General features: G+C 46.1%; 1 protein-coding gene across 1 annotated transcript in view; it reads left to right on the forward strand.

The window, feature by feature from the left end:
- The first annotated feature begins 1,335 nt into the window (after nucleotides 1–1,335).
- The window catches only part of LRIG1 (leucine rich repeats and immunoglobulin like domains 1), a 109,360-nt gene continuing 88,067 nt past the window's right edge, over nucleotides 1,336–22,628 (forward strand). The window contains exon 1 of the mRNA XM_044253201.1: nucleotides 1,336–2,171. Coding sequence (XP_044109136.1) covers nucleotides 1,951–2,171 — 221 coding nt within the window. The 5' untranslated portion in view covers nucleotides 1,336–1,950. The remainder of the gene's footprint in view (nucleotides 2,172–22,628) is intronic.

Consider the following 22,628-nt stretch of genomic DNA (forward strand, 5'->3'; position numbering starts at 1 on the left):
CCTTTAAAAATGTTTTTGCTTATTCCTTCCGAGAAACATCTCTCCTCCGTTTCCATGAAACACAAGTCAGATTTCATTTGTTGGAGCAAATATTTTTCGACAGGCTGGACTTGCTTTATTGCCCTGACAATGTGTGCAGTTTTGCTAGCAACTTGCATCGCTTGGAAAGGAGCATGAGACACCAGCAAACCAAAACGCCCAGAGGGGCAGCTATATATTACTGTGCTAATCTTTTCCCTTTCTCGGTGTGTGTGTGTGTGTGTGTGTGTGTGTGCGCGCGCGCGCGCGCGCGCGCGCGCTCCCGCTCCCGCACGCTCCCGCTCTCGCTGGGCCTTAACGGTTTGGACGCAGTCATAACACATGGCTACTATGTTCCAACTTGTAAGGGCTAAAGTTAGAAGATTTGTAACAATCACTATTTTTCTTTCTACTCTGTCTCTTGAAAACTGGCTTGAAAAGACTCTGATTTAAACAAGGGAGCAAACAAAGCAACTCTTCATGGAAGGCTGGAACATTTTCAGACTTACTCTTTATTTAACTAACTAGGGTGGGAGTGGGGTGGGAGTGTGTACACCTTTGAGACTTGGTTTCTGCAGTACACCCTCCTTTTGGTAATTGAGGACATATTGCTGGATTTAAGAGGTCAAGACCAAGTCAGGAGCAAAAAAGAGCTCCAAGTTGTGTGAAGAGGAAGGCAGCCACCACTAATGAGATAACTAAAGATAACCCCAACCGGTAGGACATTTGCGAAGTTTTAAAATCTGTGTCTTTGCTCCTGGAGGGCGCCTGGAAAGTGGGTACAGATTTGCTGTATATTCCGTCGCTATTTACAGCCAGGGGAGAAGAGAAGTAACCTTGTGCCCAGACAACTGCAAAGCGGAGGCGTTACCCTCTTAATCAACTTTCTCTCCTCCCCTAGACCCAGAGGGCACGTCTCGCCTTCTCTCCCCAGTCCGCGTCCTGCTTCTCCGCCAACAGACAGCACGTCCCCTTTAAGAGTCAGAGGCCGCCTCTCCCTTTCTCCTCCCAGTTCCCCCGCCCTTCACACCTTGGGTGGGAAAAGAGAGTGGGGCGGGGTGGTCGGAGAGGCGGGAGGGCGGGATCACGGCGAGCGCCCCAATGGCTCTCCGGGCCGGTCGCCCTGGTCTCCGGCAGCCAATGAGCAGCAGGCAGGAGGCGTGGCGCGGCGCTGTTGCAAAGCATCCAACGTGGGCCGGCAGGAGGCCGCGGGGCGCGGAGCCCAGGGGGTGTGTGAGGGCGAGCGGCTGGGGGCGGGGCCTCGGGGACCCGCCGGGGCTGGGCGGCCCGGAGGCCAGCGGCGAGCGGCTGATTGTTCCGCCGCGAGGTCGGCGGGGTTCTCGCCGCGCTGAGCAGCGGAGCACAGCCCGGAACTGCGCGCGCGCGCTCTGCCTGCGGCGCTGGGACAGTGAGGCGCACGGGGCCCTCCGAGCAGTGCGGGGGTGACCGCGCCGTCCAGACCCGGGTCTGCTGCTGGGCGCTCCGAGCCAAGAGGAAGATGCATTTGGGCGCACAGTTCAGGCTGCGGGGCTGAGCGCTTTCCGTGCTGCAGCGGCGGCACCACTGCCCTGGGCGGACGGCGGCGACACTTGGCGTGCGCGGACGCTCCGGAGCCAGCCAGGAGCGCGGCGGGAGGACAAGGAGCGTCGGCGGAGCAGCTCTTGCCCGGATCCGTGGGCTTCGCAGCGAGTCCAGCCGGGTCGGCCCGGATGGGCGCGGGGCTCGCGGCCCCAGCCGGGCGCTGCGGAGCGGCCCGGGCACCTGGGGCCCGCTGAGCGCCAGAGCCGCGGCAGCGGGGGAAACTTGTGCCGGCGACCATGCCCCGGCGCGGAGCCTAGTGCCGAGCGGAGTCCCCGCGGACCGGCCCGCCTCTGCGGTCGTCCGGGACCTCGCAGTCCCCGCGCCCGGAGTTCGCCGCGCGCTCCAGACAAGATGGCGCGGCCGGTCCGGGTAGCGTTCGGGGCCCAGCGCTGCTCGCCCTGTCCTCTCCTGTGGCTGCTGCTGCTGCTGCTTCGGCTGGGGCCGGCGACGGCGGCAGCCGACCCTCGACCGCCCTGCGCTGCTGCCTGCACTTGCGCGGGGGACTCGCTGGATTGCGGCGGGCGCGGTTTAGCGGCGCTGCCCCGGGACCTGCCCGCCTGGACGCGGAGCCTGTGAGTGCCGCCCTCCCCCGGAGCCCCGGGCGCTGTCACTGGGAGACGGGGCGGCGGGGGGTGCTTACCCAGGATGGGGGTACGGACTGAGGGGTGTGCGCGTGTGTAAAGTTGTATGGGCTGAGGACTGTGAGCGTGGGTTCGTACATGGGGCTCCGGAGGAGAAAAGAGTGTGCCTCGTGGGGTGGTGCGGAGGTGAGTGAGCAAAGGTTTTGGGGTGTGAGGGTGAGCGGGAGTGGGTCGTGGGGGTGTGAAGGTGAATGGGCCCTGAGGCTTGAGGGGATCGGAGGGTAGTGAGTAGGGGGTGTGGAGGTGAGGGAATGTGAAGGAAGAGTGGAGGCGAGTGTGTTGTGTGTCTGTGTGTGGGTGGAGAGTGGGAAACATCTGGAAGGGAGAGTGTGAGGAAGTCTGTCTGGGGTCTGCGGGTATGTGTTTCTCTTTTTCCTCTCCTGTAACCCAACTCTTTGGTGTCTGAGCTCCTTGGCCTTCCAGTGGGTAAGGAAGGAAGGTGACACTTGGCTCCAGTCTTCCATTTACATTATTTATTAGCGAGAGTACGTGTGTAGCAGCCTCCTCATCCTCCAGGACCTTGGTGCCCTGACTTGGCTCTGGCGGAGGTCGAAGACAGCCTTCCATGGAGGACCCCCAGGTTTGGGGCTTTGAAAGTTCTTGGATCTGTGACCGCGGAGGCTGTGGCTGTCCCTTTCCACCTGATGGGCACTGGGGAACTGTGTTCCAGACCCTTCCTGTCTATGCCTTAAGGCCCCTGTTGGGCTTGATGATCCCGTGGGCTGGAGCCCACACTTGAGCATTTCTCCTCTGTAAATGTGCAAATTGGTTTTGGAGTGGTGCTACCTCAGGAGAGGGTGCTAGGGACCTGGTTGATATAAGCTGTTTGTTTCACCTGAAAGAGGCTCTTTTCTGTGCTGTCAGGATTTTGGCCTATCAGGACTTAGTGGGACCCTACTTACAGGAGGTTTGGGGAGGGGTGTTGGGGAGAGGGAAGAAACTGCTTTAGACATCTATAAACATTGGTAGGGTGTAATACCCTTTCTTCTACCTCTAAGAAATCTGGTTCCTGAGTCAAAAATCCTCTCCAGTTATCAGTAATTAGCATCTCTGCAGAACTGTTAGTACCTTCCAGAAAAGACCTAGCTTGAATCGTCTTCTTTTCAGTTGAATGATTGGACATCTTTCCCAGAAGATAGGTGGGGGGCAGGAGAATAACCTCAGGCATGACATTCACCGTTTAAAAATGAGGAAACTGGTGACACAAGTTTTAACCAACACCTGTGGCTTCATCTAAGAAAATATGGTCTGGATATCTGGCTGCTGAAAGGGGAAAGAAGAGAAGTTGATTCCTTTCTCATGTGAAGATCGGGTACTTCAGAAAATAGGGCACACATTTGTCACTTGGACCCCACTACACGTTGTCTGTTGATCAGGTACTGCAGAGTTTGGAAGCTGGACTTTTGTTGGGGTTAGCTTTTCTCGGCACTTCTCTGCTGCTTCTTTGGGATTCACAGACTTAGTGAAAACCAGTGGTCTGGGCATTGATGGGGGGGGGAGCAGTTAACACAGGCACTGGCTGTTCTGTAGTGGGAGACAGAGTCCAATATTGCCAGTAGCAAGTGTTTTATTTACTTGGGGGCAGTCTGGGGTATTGTGGTTTTCCCTTTACATATTCCTAAGGTGGTTTTTAAAATAGAAAATCATGTGGGCAGAATGAGAAGAACTTCTGAAGTGTTCACCTGTGGGAAGAATGATTATCAGTGCCGTATGTCAGTGGTATGGTGGGGAAGGCACTTAGTTCAGAAATGGTGACTTCGCCGAGAAGACAGGGTGTCCCCTTATTTGTTCTTGCCTATGGTCACAAGATCCACTTTTCCTTGGCCTTTAATTTTTGGAGCAAAACTACTGGCCATTTTTTGGGCTTCCTGTTGCCTAGGAGTGACATTTCACATAACACAAATACCTTTAAAATTGCAGTCTTTTCCCTTTTACTCACACATTTGATGACCAATAAATACCAAACTGGGTATTTTGAGCTTCAGTAGATTTGGTCATACTGATTATGGTGTTAACCGATTAGATTTTGGGATGTGAATGGTGATTTCAGATTAGCATGTGGCAATACCATGTTCACTACAAAATGGGTATCTTTTGAAAAATATTTGTGAAATCATTTTTTCTGATTAAAGAAAAATGAAGTGGGGTGTGTGTGTGTGTGTGTGTGTGTTTTCTAGACCAGATTTCTCCATTTAAGTCATTAGTGTTATTCTGAGTTTTCCATTGGGATTTTTATACCGTTTATATTCCTGGCTGTGATTCAGCAAGACTTTAGGGGAGAAAGTCTCTGTATATAATAAAATAAAATATCTTGTAGTTTCACCAAGTTTACACCCTCCGAGTCCATTGTGTCTAGAAAATGCTTTGAGCCCGTTTATAACCCCATGAACTAGATTTACTGCCACTAGTTCAAACAATTTCAGGCCGTGGGTTTGAGATAGAAGGGGACCTGTGGCTTTATGGAAATTTTCTTTTTTTCCTTTGTAAACAGTGCATCTAATTTTGGAGTTGCTCCTAGTCCTAGCATACGGAAAGCAAAACTTTGTAAAAGTGAATGTAAATGCAGTTTGAATAGAGAAAAAAAAAAAGGAATGGCAGTGGTAGAAGGGAAAATACATTCATTCCTGGGGCCTGAGGAGAACTTCTTCAGCACAATAACTTATGGTTGTAGTAGTTGAGCCATAACTGAGTCCGCCATCCCATTACGTAGGTGAGATTGGCATCGTCCAACCAGCACATTCATAAAAGCACCAAGCACTGCCAAGCCTTATTCCAACTTCCCAGAACCTTAGAAGAAGTTGAACTTCTTAGAACTTAGATGTTTGCTTTCTTTGAAATTATTTTTGAGAGCAGGGCTTGAGAAGCTGTTGAAGCAGCATTAAATAGAATTTACCTTAGACTTTTCCCTGTGGCGTCAAGTTGAGCACAGTATGTTGCTCGTGTAACTGTTCTGGGGCTGAATGGTAGCTCCTGTGACTGTGATAGGAAGGAGGGAAGGCAGGCCCTGGAGGAACAAATCCGGGTTCTCAGTCATTCTTACTGGGGTGGGGGTGGAGGGTAAGCGGGGAAGGGCAAGAGACGACTAGCTTTTGAGAAAGCACGGACTTCCACTCAAGGGCGCCCAAGTTGGGTTATCCTGAGCCACATTAAGAGGAGTGTATTGATTTGGGTCTCTTTGTATTAGGTGCCCTTATGTATTTGCTGTACCAAACCCAGGTGCTTAAATCTAACCTTGTTTTTGGCATGAAAAGTGGTGCTTGAGATCCCATTAGAAATTAAACACCAGCCAGAGGTTGCCATTGTAGTGGTGAAGCAAAGAGGGCCTTTGTCTTTCTAATTTTACAGCTGTGCTGGAAGGGCCAGGTGTGCAGGGTGTTGTGAATTAAGGATTTGGAAAATACTTCCCATCCTGTTTATGCAAATTAGATTTAAAGTGATGATGACCAAATTCTTCCAGAAACTCAGCTGAGATTCTTTCGTGTGTGTGTGCATGTGTGTGTTGTGTGTGTGTGTGTGTGTGTGTGTAAGAAGTTGATTATTGTCAGGATGGCCCCGAGGTCTTCCCTTCTGCCCATTTTCCTCTTTGTGTCCCTATATGACTTAGGAAGAACTCAGCAGACCTTGAACATCTTTCGATTTATGAGGACGGAAAAGGGTTATTTGGATTAGGGAACCTTTTTAAACACGGGTTAATGGCAGAAAATTTGAAAGGTACAAGTGCCTTCAGAGTTTTAGGGACATTTAGCTTGGGCTCAGTGTCCTTTTCTTTGCAACAGGCGTCAGAAGCGTGGTTCTCCCTTCCCTTCCAAGACGGAGCACTTGTCAGTTTCTCGTTCTCTGATACCTGCTTTGAGTAAGGGAAGTCTGGTGAATAAAATTAGTTGCCCTGAGAGAAAGACACACTTTTTGAGTCCTTCTGATACGAAATTATAGCTATCAAATCCAAGTTTTTGAATACTGTGAAGTTAGGAAGTGTATGGAGTCTCCCAAGTTCCCATGGAAGTCTCTCTTGCCTTTAGGATGTGTCGGAACTGTTCGTGCCCCCTTTCCCAGGGATGATTTAAAAAAGAAAATACCTCCTTCCATTATTACATTGGTCAGTAGATTTCACAGACTTTGGACTTTGGAATGTATTGTCCAGAATAATTTATCATCTCTGAAAATACGAAGATGATTCCACGTAGTGTATTAAGAGCTGATTGCCGCTGGATGTCCGGACGTCCCCGTACGCTCACTCTGCTCCTCCGGCTGAAGGTTTCTCTCCCTGCGGTGCTCATGTCTTTGCCTGGGTTCCCCACGCAGCCTGCCCTGCGCAAGTTGGGATGGCCTCTGGCTGACCTTTCTCTCCCTTAGACACTGGGCTCACAATGAAAGGGCCTCTCCCCCATTCGCAGAAGTGTCTCCTTGGTGCAGAGGGCTGTTCAGCATCCTCCCTTTCAGGGTGGACAGGAATGCGAGAGAGCCACTAGGGTTTTGTGTCACTGAACAATGCACCTGGCCCAGTTCTGTGCACCTGCTGAAACCCTGAAGGCCTGTTAGCCAGGGAAAGGGAGGTAGTTTAACATAGCCTATGATTATTTTAAAGATGACATCCACAGGAGAGAGAAGCCTGGAAAAGGGATTCATTGAATTCATAGTCTCTGTAAGTAATAATGGATGTTGGTTGTACCGTGGTCTGTTCTTCTTTTAGCCATTTGTTTAAAACTCAAAGGGATTCTTCTGATTTACCCCATAGGTTGAAGGACTTTAAGTTTCCTGAGCAAGCCTAATTTTCAGCTCCTTTTGAAAGAGCTTGGTGACATTTACTCACTGGGGACCTTCCCCCTCCTCAGCAACTGCAATTTGAAACCCTGGGGGTCTTTTAAAAGCCCACGGGACTCCAGGCTGTGTTAATATTCAGAGCTGTTTACAATGGATGCAGTTTCAAAGGCTGGAGGCATTGTCTTGAGACAGGAGGAAGGAGGGGTGGAGGAAAAATTCCCAGGCAGAGAAGGGGAAATATCTAAAAATCCCCAATGTTCTTTGGCCTGTGGGAAATTCAGGGACTGTTAGTGGTGTTTTTCTATGACTTAAGCATGACCTTGAGCCTGTGCGGTTCCTTCCATCTGCCTCACGGCTACAGTTCATGTTGTGTGTACGTAACGTGATTGTCTAAGGCTTTGGTAGTAAGTTCAAGTCTGAGAATCAGTAAGAAGCTCAGATCTGTTCATATCTCCCTGTGCGAAGAAGTAGGGCTTTGAAGACCGGAGGTTAAAATTTTCACAGTAGTTTACTGTCTTGGAACCAGCACTTATTTTTTATGGAACTGTAGAGTTGAGTAGTACAGACTCACGAGTTTCACGGGCCAATTCCATTGAGAAAGTTTCAACTGAAAAACTTCATACATGACCATTATTGGCATGAGGCAAAATGAATAGATCAATCAAGATTGTCAAAAAATGAAAGTTGTGGTTTGTCTGTCGTCTAATTGGAAGTTGCCAATTTGTATCCTTGTTTTTGTTTTTGGAGGGCGTATGCTTATGAACTTTTCGTATCAAAAGGCTTTTTGCTTTATGTTTCTATATCATTACATTTTATATAATCTGATACTTTATATGTGGCTTCTGAGTATGTTTTGCATATTTACAAAAGTCACTCAATTTCTTAAAAAGCTGTTCCTCCCTCTTGCTGGGTTTCATGGTCTTTGTGTCCTCTGTTCTGTTGTTGTCTTTGTCCTCACAATGAGCGTCCCCTGTCCTGGGTATTGGCTTGGGTTATTGATGGGGAGAAGAGTGGTTGAGGGGGAAGCTTTCTTTCCTGTTACGCATGGGGATGCCCTCCTCCGCAGTGATCACACCCAGCACACACCCTTCACCAGGAAATAGTGATGAAGAGGATGAAGGTGATTTCTAGCGGCCATCTCTGGCTCCACCACCCCACAGCTCCCATGTGCTGTGGGGCGAACCTCCGTCCTTCCTCTCTAAAAAAGGGAATCATAATATTCTGTGTGGCAGCGGCTGAGAGCACAGAGTTAGATACATGTGTGTTTGGCCCACTTGCTCCCTGTGAGTCTGTCTGCTCGCTGATGGTTCCGAAGCCCAGGTCAGAGGTGAATGAAAGCCCCGTAACTCAAAATTTTGCATCTTGTCATGGCCAGTCCCTTCACATCAGATTTCCTGGTGACAAGGGCTCCTTCGGAAGAGCTGACTTCTCTGAAAGGAAGGCCTGTTTTGAAATGTGCAGGTGGCAGGGCTCACGTCCCACACAGCCTTCTCTCCTGAAGGTTTTGGCCATCACGTATGAAGTGAAACAAGTGGCACTTCATGTGCTCTTGGGAATCTCAGACCAACCTGGCGGGCAGGCCGGGAAGCTGTGAACAGTTGCAGCAAATTATACAAATTATACAATTAGCAAAAATTATTGAGGTGGTTTATAAACGTATTCCAGTTGTGCAAATACTTCTGTCTATTTAGAATTGTCCTTTGGGAGGGGGGTGTGGGAAGGAGGCCGAGAAGCGAGAGGCCCTTAAACTAATAATTTTATCCTATTATTTCCCTGGTTTCATTGAAATTGAACCCCACTGAGATGCAAGTCGTGCCTCTTGGTCAATAGCTCGGAAAAATGCAGGTGCGCTCTTCCAGACAAGGGTTAGGTTACAGACTCTGAGGCCCTCTGAATGCTGCGCTGTACCCATTTCTCTCTGGAAATATTTGAGGGTGGAGGAGGGGTGGGGCAAGTTGATTATTGGGCTGGATACGGAGAGCTGGAGAGCAGTGACATTTGTCATTTGTTTTGGTTTATTTGCAGTTGAATTGTATGGGACACGGGTGGTGAGCAAGGGGTCATCGGAGGCGTCTGGCAGGGATGCCACCTGAAAAGCCATTTGCTCTCGTTCCTTCTGCACCTGGACCAGCATCCCTGCCCCAGTGAATGGCCATGATTCATGGCTTGCCCACAGGAACGGCCACGATTGTTGGCGTCTTTATTACTATTTAATCTGGCATAACCGGTAAAGCCCATTGTGTGAACAACCGATCCGTTCATCTCTGCAGGTCCTAATACACCTTGGTTTCCTTATGAACCAGGATGCAGGCTCCAATCACTGCTTGTTCGGTTTGTCTTGGCAGAAGGTGGCCTTCAGAGAGTTTAAGGAAAGCATGGCCTGTCTCTTTTGAAGCACTTTGCATTGATTATTCTTTAAACTTCTGGGGTGCTAAGGTCTCTAATCTTCTAAGATCTCTAGGGTTTTCTTTCTTTTTTTTTTTTTTTCCTCAAGGTGTCCTTATTAGGAAGGCAGTGAATGAAATGAGTATGGGTCTATCCAACAAGCAGAATTATCTAGTTGTTGAGAAACAGGGTGGAAATAATGAAAGATTTTTTTAAAGATGATTAAAAAATTCACATCATCATCTTCTAAGACCCCTTTAATGCAGCATTTAGCAGGTGTCCCCCCACCCCCAATTCCTGTCCTTTGCTTCTTGCTCCAGTGTATAATCTGTCATTCAAATAATTTGTCACTTATTTTAGAGCGTACGTTGCCCTGGTAAATTCCTTCTCTCTGGATTACCTACTTGATGATACCTGTTACACACAGTGAGAAGGAAGGAGCACTTCTGAACTGGGGGTCAGATCATCCTGCTTTCGTTCAGACCTTCTAGTTGCAGGGCTCTCTGTTTGAAAGCGTTTGTGTCTCAGGCATTGGCACTTCGGGCTGAACAGAGAGAACGTGGCAGGCCTGGGCTCTGCCTGCTGGGGGAAGGTTACTAGCTGACCAAGGAATACACTGTTGCACATATAATTTCTTTCTCTTGTGAGAAGATCTGAAGAGTCTGATTTTTTAAAAATCTGAATGTGTAGCCAGTTGCTTTAAGAAAAAAAAAAACAACAAACATGTCTGTTGGCTTAGGGTGTTTTTTCTTTCCTTTTTATTAAGGAGATAGCAGACCTCTCTACAAGTGTGTGGGGTCAGTAGTGAGCTCTCTGTCCCGTCCACCAGCTTGTACAGTCAACCAAGGTTCCTGGGTTATCAGTGCCCCAACACACTTCTACCCTTTCATGATCATGTGTGAACATATCGGGTATTTTTCTTATTATGAACAGCTTTATTCAGATGTAATTCACATACTATACAGTTCACTAAGGAGTGGTTTTAAGAAATGTGAATTTGAACAACTTTTGAAAAAAAAGTCACCATGTAAGTGTGTCTTCCCAAAAGGAATTTTGGTTAAGCTATATATTTACAGAATGTTTATTGAGCACATACCGTGTGTGTTCTGAATTTATATGTTCTTAGAATAGGTCTTCCCCCCACCATTCTTAAAGGAGGTGCTTCGAAAGTTCTTTGGTCCTACAGTCCTTTTGCAAAAGTGTGCAGTTCTGAATAACTATCCCCTCTCCCTTGTTGCTCTGCATCCGGATGTTTCTATGATGCTATTAATTGCTGATTAGAAGCCATTAGTGAACAAACATAACTTGGATTGGGTCATTTAAAAAGTGGTATTTCAGATATTGTTGGCTAATAGAGGGGTAGTTCGCTGCTGGGTGTAGTCAGGGCTTGAGTCTGAGCTGGGTTAACTGTTGTTTACTTTGCAAGGCCTGACCCTCCAGCTGTGGCTCCTTGAGGCAGCTTTAAATAGAGTGAAAGGCACCCTGTAAGAAAATCCTCCAAAAGCAAAGAACTAGGTTCCTGGAACCCTCTGTGCTTGATTTAAACTTCACAGTCTTGAAAATCGTTTTCTTCAAGTAGCTGCAGAATGGTTTTGTTTTGTTTTGTTCCATGTAGAAGTCCATGGTTTAGTTCCTCTGCAGTCTGCACTGGTGGCATTCTTGGGGAGAGACCCTTGGCGATTTTACACGGACTGCCACTTCATTAGGAATCTGAATGGGAGTTCCGCTGTTGCCCAAGTACCCTTCGCTCATCCTGGTTTGTGGAGTGATTTCCATATTCTGTTTGTGAAAATCGAATTCCATTTTGATTATGGAGTGTTCAGTGGTTTGAAAAGCTGCCCACAGCGGTCAGGTGAAACTCATGGACATAGTAAGCTTAATTAAATGTATATATTTGATTAGATACCATCTTACATGGATTCTACCTTTGGAAAAGTGGAAGGCCATGCCAGAGGGTTTAAGGAAAGTATATGGGGGAGAAAAACGTAGAATCAAGAAATTTTGGTTGTGAATTTAATTTCTGTTCTGCAAATTGGGAGAACTCTGAGCCTTCATCCGATTTCAGCAGCGTGGTACCCTGGTCTGTCCCTGTGTCTCTTGCCTACATTGTAGTTTGCATTTTACTTTTTATTATTATTATTGTTATTATTATTTTATTTATTTACTTATTTTTGGTCAGTGATATCCTCCCTCCACCTGGGCTGGTCTGAGTTTCTGGCACACAGGCTCCCAGCGGTTGCAAAACTTCTAAACAGCCAGAAGAGCTCCTTGCTTCCAGGAAGCTGGTTGATACAGTGAGGCGGTGGTTGCATGCGGAAGCTGCTACTTGCAGGGGCCGGGGTTTCCTTCCATCTCCCGAGGAGAGGAGATCCAGAGAGCACGCTGAAGTGTTGTGGAGCTGGTCAGGCCTGCCTCGTCCCAGATTCCTCTGAATGTTTTCTCAGATTCGGTGTCTGGGTAGGACTCTTGGCCATGGGTGATTTGACCTCATCGAGGGCTGTGCTCTGCCCAAGAAAAAAATCAAGAACTCTTCTTTGGAGATTTTTGAGTTCTTTCACAAGTTCATTTGAAACAGTGCTTAGAAATGATTAAATTATATTGAATTCCAGACTGTCCTAAAATAAAGACTGGCTGACCTCAAGTGTTGTTTGTCGGGGTGGGGGTGGTCTAGGGAAATTTATTATATCGTAAATCTTGGCATTCAGTACGTCTTTCTGGACAGAAAGGAGGCTACATTTTCGTGAAGCTCGGTAAAGAGGTTCATGACCAAAGAGGGATAAAAACTAGTGAACGAAAAGGAAAAATTAATTTTCTTAAAGCTCTGAAGGCAGACATGTGGTAGAATGAAAAAATAGCCCATGGCTGGCTGTCAGGAGACCTTGGGGTTTTGTCCCAGCTCTGCCCCGGATCGGCAGGGTGACCTTGGGTTAATGAATTAATTTCCTTTCTGGAGAAGGATGTATGACTTCTAAGACTCTTTATTTTCAGGTTTATGATTTTATCCTAATAGAAGCAAAGAGGGAATAAGGTTACTATTTCTTGGATAATAGAAATTAGAAAACTGATCTGGGTGTCTAGGATACTTCTTTAAGAGTGATCTTTGCATGTTTGGCAGTTCTGAGGGGAATCCTCAGATGGACACCCTGGGCAACAAAGGGAAATAGGGTGTGCATGGGGACTCTGAAGGAGTGGGCTTGTAGGTGTTATTGAAGCAGAGCGAATATTCCATGGTATTTCTTTCTTTGACCTTTGCCTCTTTTTTTTTTTTGCCTTTGGAAAACTCAAAGAAAACTTTGGAAGCTAGAGTAGACATACTTTAGATCTTTAATTTAACTTTTTAAAGATTTAGGTCAAAAAAAGCAAATGAATTAATGGCATGTTTTTCCAAAGAGTTGCTTATCTCTGCTTTTCTTGGGGCCACTGCGGGCAGCTTGTCTTTCGAGCAGGCTGTCCGTGTGTACTTGAGATGAGTGACCTTGTGAGTGAGGCTGGTCAACTGACTTAGGTTTCTAGAGGGGCCATCTGTGATGGATCTCCGTAGCACCTTCCAGAGGAAGGGCGGCTGCGCACCACCTGGTCTTGTCCTTCCCGAGCTGGTTCTCCAGGGCGTGAACATGGTGGCTACCAGAGGAGCTTTAACCCTTTTACCAGGAGGTGTTCTGTGTGTCTCTTTTAAGGTAGAAACTCAACAACCTAATATGTACAGTCCAGTGGTGTGGTTTCTCTACTTTCAAAGTCTGTCTCTTGCTCTTTTTTTTTTTTTTTAAAGATTTTGTTTATTTATTTGACAGACAGAGCTCACAGGTAGGCAGAGCAGCAGGCAGAGCAGCAGGCAGAGAGAGAGGAGGAAGCAGGCCCCCTGCTGAGCAGAGAGCCCAAAGCGGGGCTCGATCCCGGGACCCTGAGATCATGACCTGAGCCGAAGGCAGAGGCTTTAACCCACTGAGCCACCCGTCTTGCTCTTTTTTTTGGTCAGGTTAATACCAAAGCAACCCATCTGCCTGTTTTTTTATTAGTTTGCTCTTGATCAGACGCTGTTCTTAAAAAATGGTGATCCTGTCATCACCAGGCCCTCAAAGTCTTTATTTATCATGCAAAATCTAGACGGTTCTATTTTCTGTGTTCCGAGTATCTCCCTTTCTTCCCCATGGAGTCTGTTAGGGCCTTCAGTGACAATTCTTGGATTTTTCTCTTCTTTCCACTCATTCTTTGTCATGGAAATTGTCATAAGGTGGAATCTTTGGATTTTTTTTTTTTTTTTTCCTCTAGAACAAATGCTTGGAATTTGGAACCCTGTTTGGGGATACAGCTAAAAGGCAGTGAATTTGGAGGCACAATTAGTGGTTTGGAACTTGTTGACAGGAAGTTTAACAGGAATTAGGGACTACTTTAGGACTAAAGGAAATAGTCCAAAGAACTAGAATTTTTTTTTTTTTTTAAGCATTCCCCTTTTAAGACCTAAAGATGGCTTTTTTTTCATGTGCTTTCCAAGATCAAAATAGACCAAACACTTTTTCCATCCTTCTGTGAGCCTCTCTTGTCCATGTCAGACATTCTCTGTTTTTCACTTGACTTTGTTCACTCCTTGTTTTTATCTGGTCCCCTTTCAGGCTTCTTCCTCCGCTTGGATTTGAAAGCAGAAGGGGTTGTTTGATTCACGTACCTAGGAGTCTCCTGGCCATTGCATATTTTTTGCCCTGTGACTTTTCTTTCTTGGGGCTAGGGACATCTTTTCTGGGCAGAAAGGATCCCATGTTTCCATTGTTTCTCAGAGGGTTCCTGAGGTTTACCCGCTAAAGTGTGATTACTGCTAATCGACCTGTGTGGAGGACTTAACAGAGGTGTTTTGGGAATTTAGATATAAAGAGTAAAAGGCCATTTTCTTGGTGCTGCGACTCTGTTTTCCCATCTGGCATTCGTGCTGAGTAAAGGGGTAGATCCAGAGGTGAGTGTTCCTTGCGGTATGGATTTAGAGTGACAAGTCATACCTTGTGGTTTGTCTGATTTTCTATGTCAGGGCGAACGTTTGAAGAGACCCTCTGACCTAAAACAAAAGTTATGGATGGTCCTCCCTTCGTTTCCCCTTTCTCCTTATTTTCTCCTTTCTGACTGAGAACCACTTCAAAGAATCAGATGTGTTGGTGCCAGACGCCATGCAGTTATTGTTAAAAGAATTTGGAAATATAATTGAAAACAAACTTTGTTGAGCAGAGTAGATCCAGGCGAGTTCTTATTTTGAGGGAGAAGGGAATTCCAAGTTTTTCCTCTATTTGGAGCCGATGTCTCCGAACACTTGTTCTGCAAGATGAATCATCTGTGAATTCTACATCTGGGAGTTATATATTGGGAAATGGCATTCTTTTTAAATGCAGAAGAAACACAAAAGCTTAAAGTTACAGTGTAGTTGGAAAAATCTAGTCAGAGTTTTTAAAAAAACGAACATCGAGGTGAAATTGGCAGCATCATTGGACATCGGGATTATGATACTTAAAATAGACTTGCCCATATATGGAAAGCAGCCTGACAGCCACACTTATTTATGGGGACCCCTCCCCTTTGTTTCAAGACACATGACCTTTTAAAGTTTTTTGTAAACATCAACTCATAAGAGTCACTAATTAAGGCAAATGTGACATGGGTCTGAACTTAAACTTAAGCATTTGTCTTGAACACTTCAGATAAGTTCAAGCCACATTCACCAGTGAAGAGCCCAGAACGGTGCAGGGTTTTGGGGGCTGCTAGAAAAGATAATACTGTGTCCTTATCCTCTACAGAGGGCCCCCCCACCCCCATTCCACACATGAGGCAATGGAGATAAAGCAGCCATGTTGGTAGGTGACACAATGGTCAGAGTGGTGTCTCTGGTGTCATGGCTGCCTGCGTGATCTTGGGCAGTTGACTCAGCTTCCTCTTACCTCAGTCGAGGGTAATCAGGAGGTAAACCTCACTACTTGTTATGAGGACAAAATGGAAATAATCTGTAATTTTTAGAGGAGGGCCTAACACACAGCAGAAGCTTGAGGAAGGTTAGCTACTCTTGCTATAACTCAGGCAGTGAGAGCAGTTTACATTTTTGCACTTGGAATCCTGTCCTTTAATGTAATTATCATCTTACCTCCATGAAGTGTAATATCTCTGCATTATCCACGAGACCCAGAGCGGCTGGCTGACTTGCCCGGGGTCTCGCCATTGCCACAGTTAGGGCTCAGACTTGACCCTCCATGCTGGTATGGAGAATGACCATGGTGAAAACTAGTACCGTTTGTTTTCTTGTGTTTCTCTTGCTTCCTTTTCAAGTCTGTGTGTTCCTTAAGCCCCGGATTGGTCCTTCAACTCTTGGGGGCCTAACGCACCGAGCACAGTTCCTGCTGAGCCGCCTGTGTTCCATAAATGGTGTCTCGAATGTGATCTTGAAGAGCATGCGTCTTCATTGGTAGACTCGTGTGTCAGAATCCATTTTTGGTGTGCCCCTTTGGTGAAGGGGGTGGTAGCAGGCACATATGTCTCACCATCTGTTGTTTATTGTTTCTCTTAGGTTGTGGTTTGTGTTCCCATTCCATGTTTCTTTGGTTTCTGGAGCAACTGCGAATATTATATGCTCAGGGATCAAAAAAGTAAACTATTTATAAACAGTAAAGTATCCTTGGGTTTGGAAAGTGTTTTTCTCAAATGCGTGTATATTTGGTGGCTTTACCATAATCTCACTGATGGATCATTAGACAATTTGTAGACTGAGGCACATTTAAAAGATGGGTGAGTCCTAGACTGGCCTTGTGTAGCTTGCTTACAAACAGCCTTGGTGATAAGGCCCTGGTGTTAACGGTGACCTGAGTGGTGTATTTTTAACTCAAGAACATATAAACAGTTTAGCCTGCCGATGGAGTTTATACTCCGCCTGAAATCCTTGGCATGCCTTGAGTTCTGCAGCCCCGGGAGATATATGTGGTCCTGGGAGACTGCGATGGTCACCAGTGACCCACCGGCCCCCACTCTTCATATTAAAAAAAAAAAAACAAAACCCAGCAGGAGAAGCTGGAAGGAAGAAAGGGAGAATTCCTCAGTGGTTTTGTAGGGTACATTTTATATTCAACTCTTCTTCTGTACTATTTGTTTGTGGAATGCAGACTTTAGGGGACATGGGGAGATTTTCCTTCTCTATTTTGCTCCCCCGCCAGCCACAGGGTCACTGCAGAGTCACACACTGGAATATGGGATTCCCACTGCCTAAAGCTCTGGCTCTCCACCCACCTCTCCAGCATTCATTGTTTCTTCCTACGGGTCCTGGCCACCAGGTGGGACTTTTTCCATGCCCTTGGAATGCGCCGCCTGTGTCCCATCCCTCACATCCTCTTCCCTCAGCCTGGAGAAATGTTCTTCCCTCCTTGCATTGCCAACTCCTCCTCATCCTACCTTAGCTGTCTCTTCTCTTGGAAACCTTTTCTGACCTTCCTGCTGGGTTAGAATTCTGCCTTGAGAACTCTCTAATGCTTTATAGAGAAGCGTTGAGTTGACTACCCTCTGACTCCCCACTCATCTGTAAGCTCCTCACAGCAGGGGCTGGTTTTGTGTCTGACCTACCATTGTATTTCTAGAATCTGGCCCACCTTGTATTGTTGAATACAGATATTGATGTAGACAGAGCCCCTGGTGTTCATTCTATGCTGGTGTTCCTTCTATGTGGTCCTATAAATCCTATAGAGATATATTTTCCAAGCACTTAGGATAATTTAATCCTCCCAGAGGCTCACCTGTCTGTACATTTTCTAAATATACCTTGTCTGTTTGATAGTATCCTCTATTCCCCACCAAATATTAGTGTTGAGAGACTTGGAAGAATGGAAAGTCGAAGTTAAAAGATAGGCAACTTCTGAACCCCAGTAAGGGTCAACTGTTTTTTGCCCCTCTGTTGGGGGAAGGTGACTTTTAAATCCCAAATCCAAGTGTTGTTACCGAAACTCCTGTTCAGTTTGGGCACTGCATGTGGCCTCTCTCCCACATGGGGTCCCCGGGCATTGCTTCCCTTCCGGATTTCTGGTGGCCATCCTTAGCAGGTGGGCCAAACCCGGCTGCTGTCCTGCATGTTTTGTTTGGCGAGGGAGCCCACAGGCATTTCCCAACTGTCAACGTGGTCTCTCCTCTGCTCTTTTGCTAGAGCTGATGTTTGGAGTCTATTTTTTGAGAATTGACACTGAGGGTAGGGTTGTTTCTTACCTAGACTGAGGCTGTCTAGACACCCTTCCCCTTGTGGTTATTTTGCTTAGTTTATGCTGAGCCCCGGCCAGGCAGCTGGTCTGGTTACTTGGCTCTTCTTGACTTTCCAAAGACCTCTACTTTGACAAAAAGGATGGTCAGGCCAAGGTCGTTTTTCTCCCTCTTTGCCGGCCGAGGAAAAGGCTGCTCTCCTTGACGGGAGTGAGTTGTGAGAACACGAAGGGCAGGTTACCCTGTCCTTAGTAGCTCAATCCAAATTAGCAACTTGGGTTTACAGAAGCTTCCATGGCAGGAGACTTGGAGCAGATAGAGTTCTAAATCTGGCGCCTTACTGCATGGACCTCAGGTGTAGGCAGTCTCCTGGAGATGCTAACAAGAGGTAGTGGGGAAAGCTGTGTTTGGCACAGTGAGCTCTGCCTCCAATGTTTGTCTAATGGTATCGAGATCTTGTAGGAAGGCCCTTGTATACCCAGTAAGCTGTGGTAGTCAAGGGCCATGGTTTCATGTTAACAGGGTTTTCTACTATTGACCTATAGTCTATAATGCTTTTATTTTAATTACTTTAGATTTTCTGGTGACACGTGGTAGACAGGTTCATTGAATAAAGAGGAAACTACAACAGAAAAAAATAATTGGAGGGAGACAAACCATAAGAGACTTTTCATCTCAGGAAACACACTGAGGGTTGCTGGGGGGCCGGTGGGGGAAGGGATAGGGTGGCTAGTCGTGGACAGTGGGGAGGGTATGTACTATGGTGAGTGCTGTGAATTATGTAAAACTGATGATTCACAGACCTGTACCCCTGAGCCAAATAATACATTATATGTTAATAAATTTAAAAGAAATAATTGATTTTATTATTGAATGATAAACATGATCACTCTGGTACATGAATATGTTTGTGGTTGAATATCTGTTTTGAGTTCTATTTTTTAATGCAAAATTAAGGTTTCTATACATTTGTAATTCTGCTTTTTGTTTTTTAAAGATTCAGTGTCACAAATATTTTCTCTAATATTAAACATTTTTTTAAGAATACAGTTTAATGGAGCTCCTGGGTGGTTCAGTGGGTTAAGCCTCTGCCTTCAGCTCAGGTCATGATCTCGGGGTCCTGGGATCGAGCCCCACATCGGGCTCTCTGCTCAGCAGGGAGCCTGCTTCCCCCTCTCTCTTTGCCTGTCTCTCTGTCTACTTGTGATCTCTGTCTGTCAAATAAATAAATAAAATCCTTTAAAAAAATACAGTTGGAAGTCATAGTTCAGCTTTCCCTGATATTAGACATCTAAGTTTTTTCCTAAACTGAGGTAAACATCTTTATATACATATGCTTATATGTTTCATATTTCCTTCGATTGAGTTGCTAAATTCATATTGCTCTGGATATACAACTTCTTTAAATTTTTGGTACTGTCACCAATTTACATATGAAATTGTGCCCATTTCCCCCACACCCTCACGAACATTAGATGCTGCTTTTTTTTCCCCTGTATCTGTACACCAGTTTAATACGGGAAAATTGCATTGGATTATTTTAATGTACATTTCTTTGGATGATAAGGCTGAAGATCTGTACACATGTTACTCCTATACGTTTCCTTTCTTAATTTCCTTCTTTTTCGGATACTCCTTTAGCCAAATAAATGAACTTCGTGCCCTCAGCTGTGAACTCTGGGCTTGAACACTATTCCAGGTCCTTAATTCTGGAGATGATGTGTTTCTGAGAGACGGAAAAGCCTCTCTCGCCCAGGTGTCACCACAGAGAAAGCCGTGCTCTGTGTGGGCATATCACAGATTTTGGATTCTGACCTAGGAAATGTTTTGGTATTCTTCTTCAACCAAACGTGTTCTGGAGGGGAGCGATGGGGTGGCTTTGCAGAGAGCCACAAGTCACCCCAGACAGCTCTAGCCCTGCAGAGCCGGCCTGTCTGTGCTCGAGCTGCCGGGTCTGTGGCTGCCGTGCCCCGTCTGTGGCTGCCGTGCCCCGTGCCTGCAGCTGGTAGGAATCAGAGCAGAGTAGCGTGGCGGAGAACCCTTCAGGAACAGCTTCCAGCAAATGGAAATTATTTTAAAACAAATTGATGTGGTTTTTCTGTCAAACCTACTTGGAGCATAAACAAGGTTGCTGCTTCCCTCCTACAAACGAGGCCGTGTTTAGAATGTGGCTTTCAGCAAAGTAAACATGGTCTTGAAAGTGAGTTGTCATTGTGTGTGTGTATCTGATTTGAAAAGTAAAAGGAGCGCCCTAACCCGCGTTCTCTGAGCCGGCCCGACGGCGCGGAGGCGCGGAGGACGTCCTCTTCTCCCTGGTTTGTCTTGGCGCCCCAGCTGTCACTCCCTCCTGGAAGGGTTTGCAAGGTAAGAAGCAATTTGGTGTTGAAAGGATTAAAAGGAACTGAAGTGCCAGGTCAATTTCTGTGGTGAGATAAGCGTTTTAATCTTATCCCTTTGCCATGTAGGAATACCAGAAACATCTTGTGAAATACTCCACTCTGTGTGCCTGTGAGCAGAGACGCCTGTGCGTGCCCTCCGGTTGGGGCGTCTTTGGGTTCTCTGCCCGTGGCGAGGTGGTTCCCGCATCCTGGGGACAATGTCAGCTTTATTAAAGTGGCCACAGACTCCCTAGAAGGTGAAACAATGCTTTTAATGTTCTGATTATATATTAATGAACAACCAGGCCAAGGGGCACTTGCCAAAAAAGCTACAAAGTGAGAAAGCCACCAATATCAGAGTGAACTTTGCACTCTGAAAGTGTGAATGATGTTGGGTGAAAGAAGTTTATTGCACAATGGGGGCAACGGGAAGCTCTTTGATGTTGGTTAGAATCCAGGCCGCGTTAGACTTTCGGACTTCCAAGTTAACTGCATCTTTGCTGGTGAGGACAGCACTTTGAGGTCTAGGGAAAGTGCTCCTGGCCAGGAATGACCAGCATACCTGTGGGAAGGTGGGGTGTGGGGGTCCTTGGGCATTTGTAACAGCTTTCAGTGATCTTCAAGTAATTTTAATCTAAAATTGAAACGTGTGGTTTCCAACCTTTCCACTGGAGAGCCTTTTCCAGAAATAGCGTGCTATGATTCTAAAACTGGCCTGGGGTTAGACCTTCATCAATTAGATGTTCATCTTAATCTAACAATTTACTTCTCCCCTTTGGGGGACATTTTTCCAGCCTTCTGGCTTGTTCTTAATTTTTGAATGGCTGGCCATTGGGAACTCTGCTCTCCATGGCCTTATTAAATAATTACTCAGAAGAACAAAAAAATGCTCTTTCGAAATCCTGAGACTTTGTTTTCAGCGGGAGCATACACTCCAACTGAGGTTTTCCACTTGTGAGGAATTCATGAGCAGAGCTAGGGGAGTGCGTCTAGTACAGTTTAGGAAGCAGGCAGGATTGACGAGGGGGGAGGGATTTTTGAAGGTGGCATCCTGGCTTTACCATTCAGAATGCGGGTGTTTTGCCTGCTCTCCACTCCATTTATCTACCAGCACTTGGAAAATTACTTTCGCATTTTTGCGGTATAGAAGTGGCTAGTTGGCATTTTCAGATTAGAATTTTGAGAGCCTGATAAGGCAGCAAGCCTTTATTGAGCTATAATTCAAATTCCATGAAAATCATCTTTGGAAATGACAGGATCCAGGGTGTTTTGTTATAAATAGGCTCCATGCCCAGTGCAGGGGCTTGAACTTACCACCCTGAGATCAAGACCTGAGCTGAGATAGGATCCAGGGTTTTTAGTGTATTCCTAGAGTTGTACAATCATCCCTACAATTCCAGAACATTTTCATCACCCCAGAATGAAACTGTGTATCCGCTAGCTATCCCTCCCTACTCTTCTTCCTTCCTCCCCTCCCTGGCAAGGCCTACTTTCTATCTGTATGGATTTGCCTATTCTAGACATTTCATATAAATGGGATTGCGCAATACCAGCCTCTGGGTCTGGTTTCTTTCCCTTAGCAGAATATTTTCAGAGTTCTTCCATCTTATAGCACGGGTTAGCAATTTTTTCCCTTTTTATGGCTGCATAATGTTCCATGGTGTAGATACACCACATTTTGTTTATCTGTTTATTGGTTAATGGACCGTGGGTTGTTTCTACTTTTTGGCTCTTTTGCATGATGCGACTCTGACTTTGGTGTGCTGGGTTTTGTGTGAATGTGTCTTTTCATTTGCCTTGGCGTATAGGTATACCTTAGGTGGAATTGCTGGGTCATAGGGTAAATTTGTTCAGCTTTTTGAGGAACTGCTAGGTTTTCCAGGGACTCTGCCCTTTACCAGCAGTGTGTCAAGTTTTCTCTTATCCCCATTCTCACCAGTAGTTGTGGTCTTTTTAATGACCGTGGTCCTAGTGTGTGTGAAGGGCTATCTCCTCATGGTTTTGATTTGCATTTTACTTACGACAGGTGATGCAGAGCATCTTCTGCATTTGTCCGTCTTTTTGGCCATTTGTCTATCTTTTTTTTTTGGAGCAAGTCCAGATTCCTTGCCCACTTTTTAATTGGGTCATTTTAAAAAGAGAGAGGTTGTACCATTTTGAAAGGTTTGGGGTTTTGCACAGGCAGACATACTTTTCTCTGTGTTACTTTCCTTAGATGAGATGAATTGCATTTTTAATACTTTTTTAAAGACTGAAGATCTTTGGATAGAAATATAATGGGCAATACTTTCCTGGCCTTCTTGGTTTACTTGCCCCCTGGTTTGTCTCCCAGGCAGAGGAGAATATGTAAAAGAACAGAACCGTGGTCCATTCTTGTGTTGCATCCAGATTTGGGAGGGGGGTGTCTCCTTGGGAACCTCATCATACCCAGGGTTCTCTACCCTGAGAACAGGAGAATTTGTCCACCTGTAACCTAAGGAAACTTGCTGTGCCTATACATTTATAGCCAAGTCTATTTTCTGTGCATTTCCTCTGCTCCAGGGCAAGCCTGCCTTTGCCGACAGGACTTTGCAGCTATAAATTAGACAGAAACGCAGTATTGAGGCTGTCCAAAGGCAGGCAGGGTAATTGCTCTGGACGGGTTTACAATAGGGAGGTGTGA

The sequence above is a fragment of the Neovison vison genome, chromosome 6, assembly GCF_020171115.1.
Source record: "Neovison vison isolate M4711 chromosome 6, ASM_NN_V1, whole genome shotgun sequence".
In the NCBI taxonomy this organism is placed as follows: Eukaryota; Metazoa; Chordata; class Mammalia; order Carnivora; family Mustelidae; genus Neogale; species Neogale vison.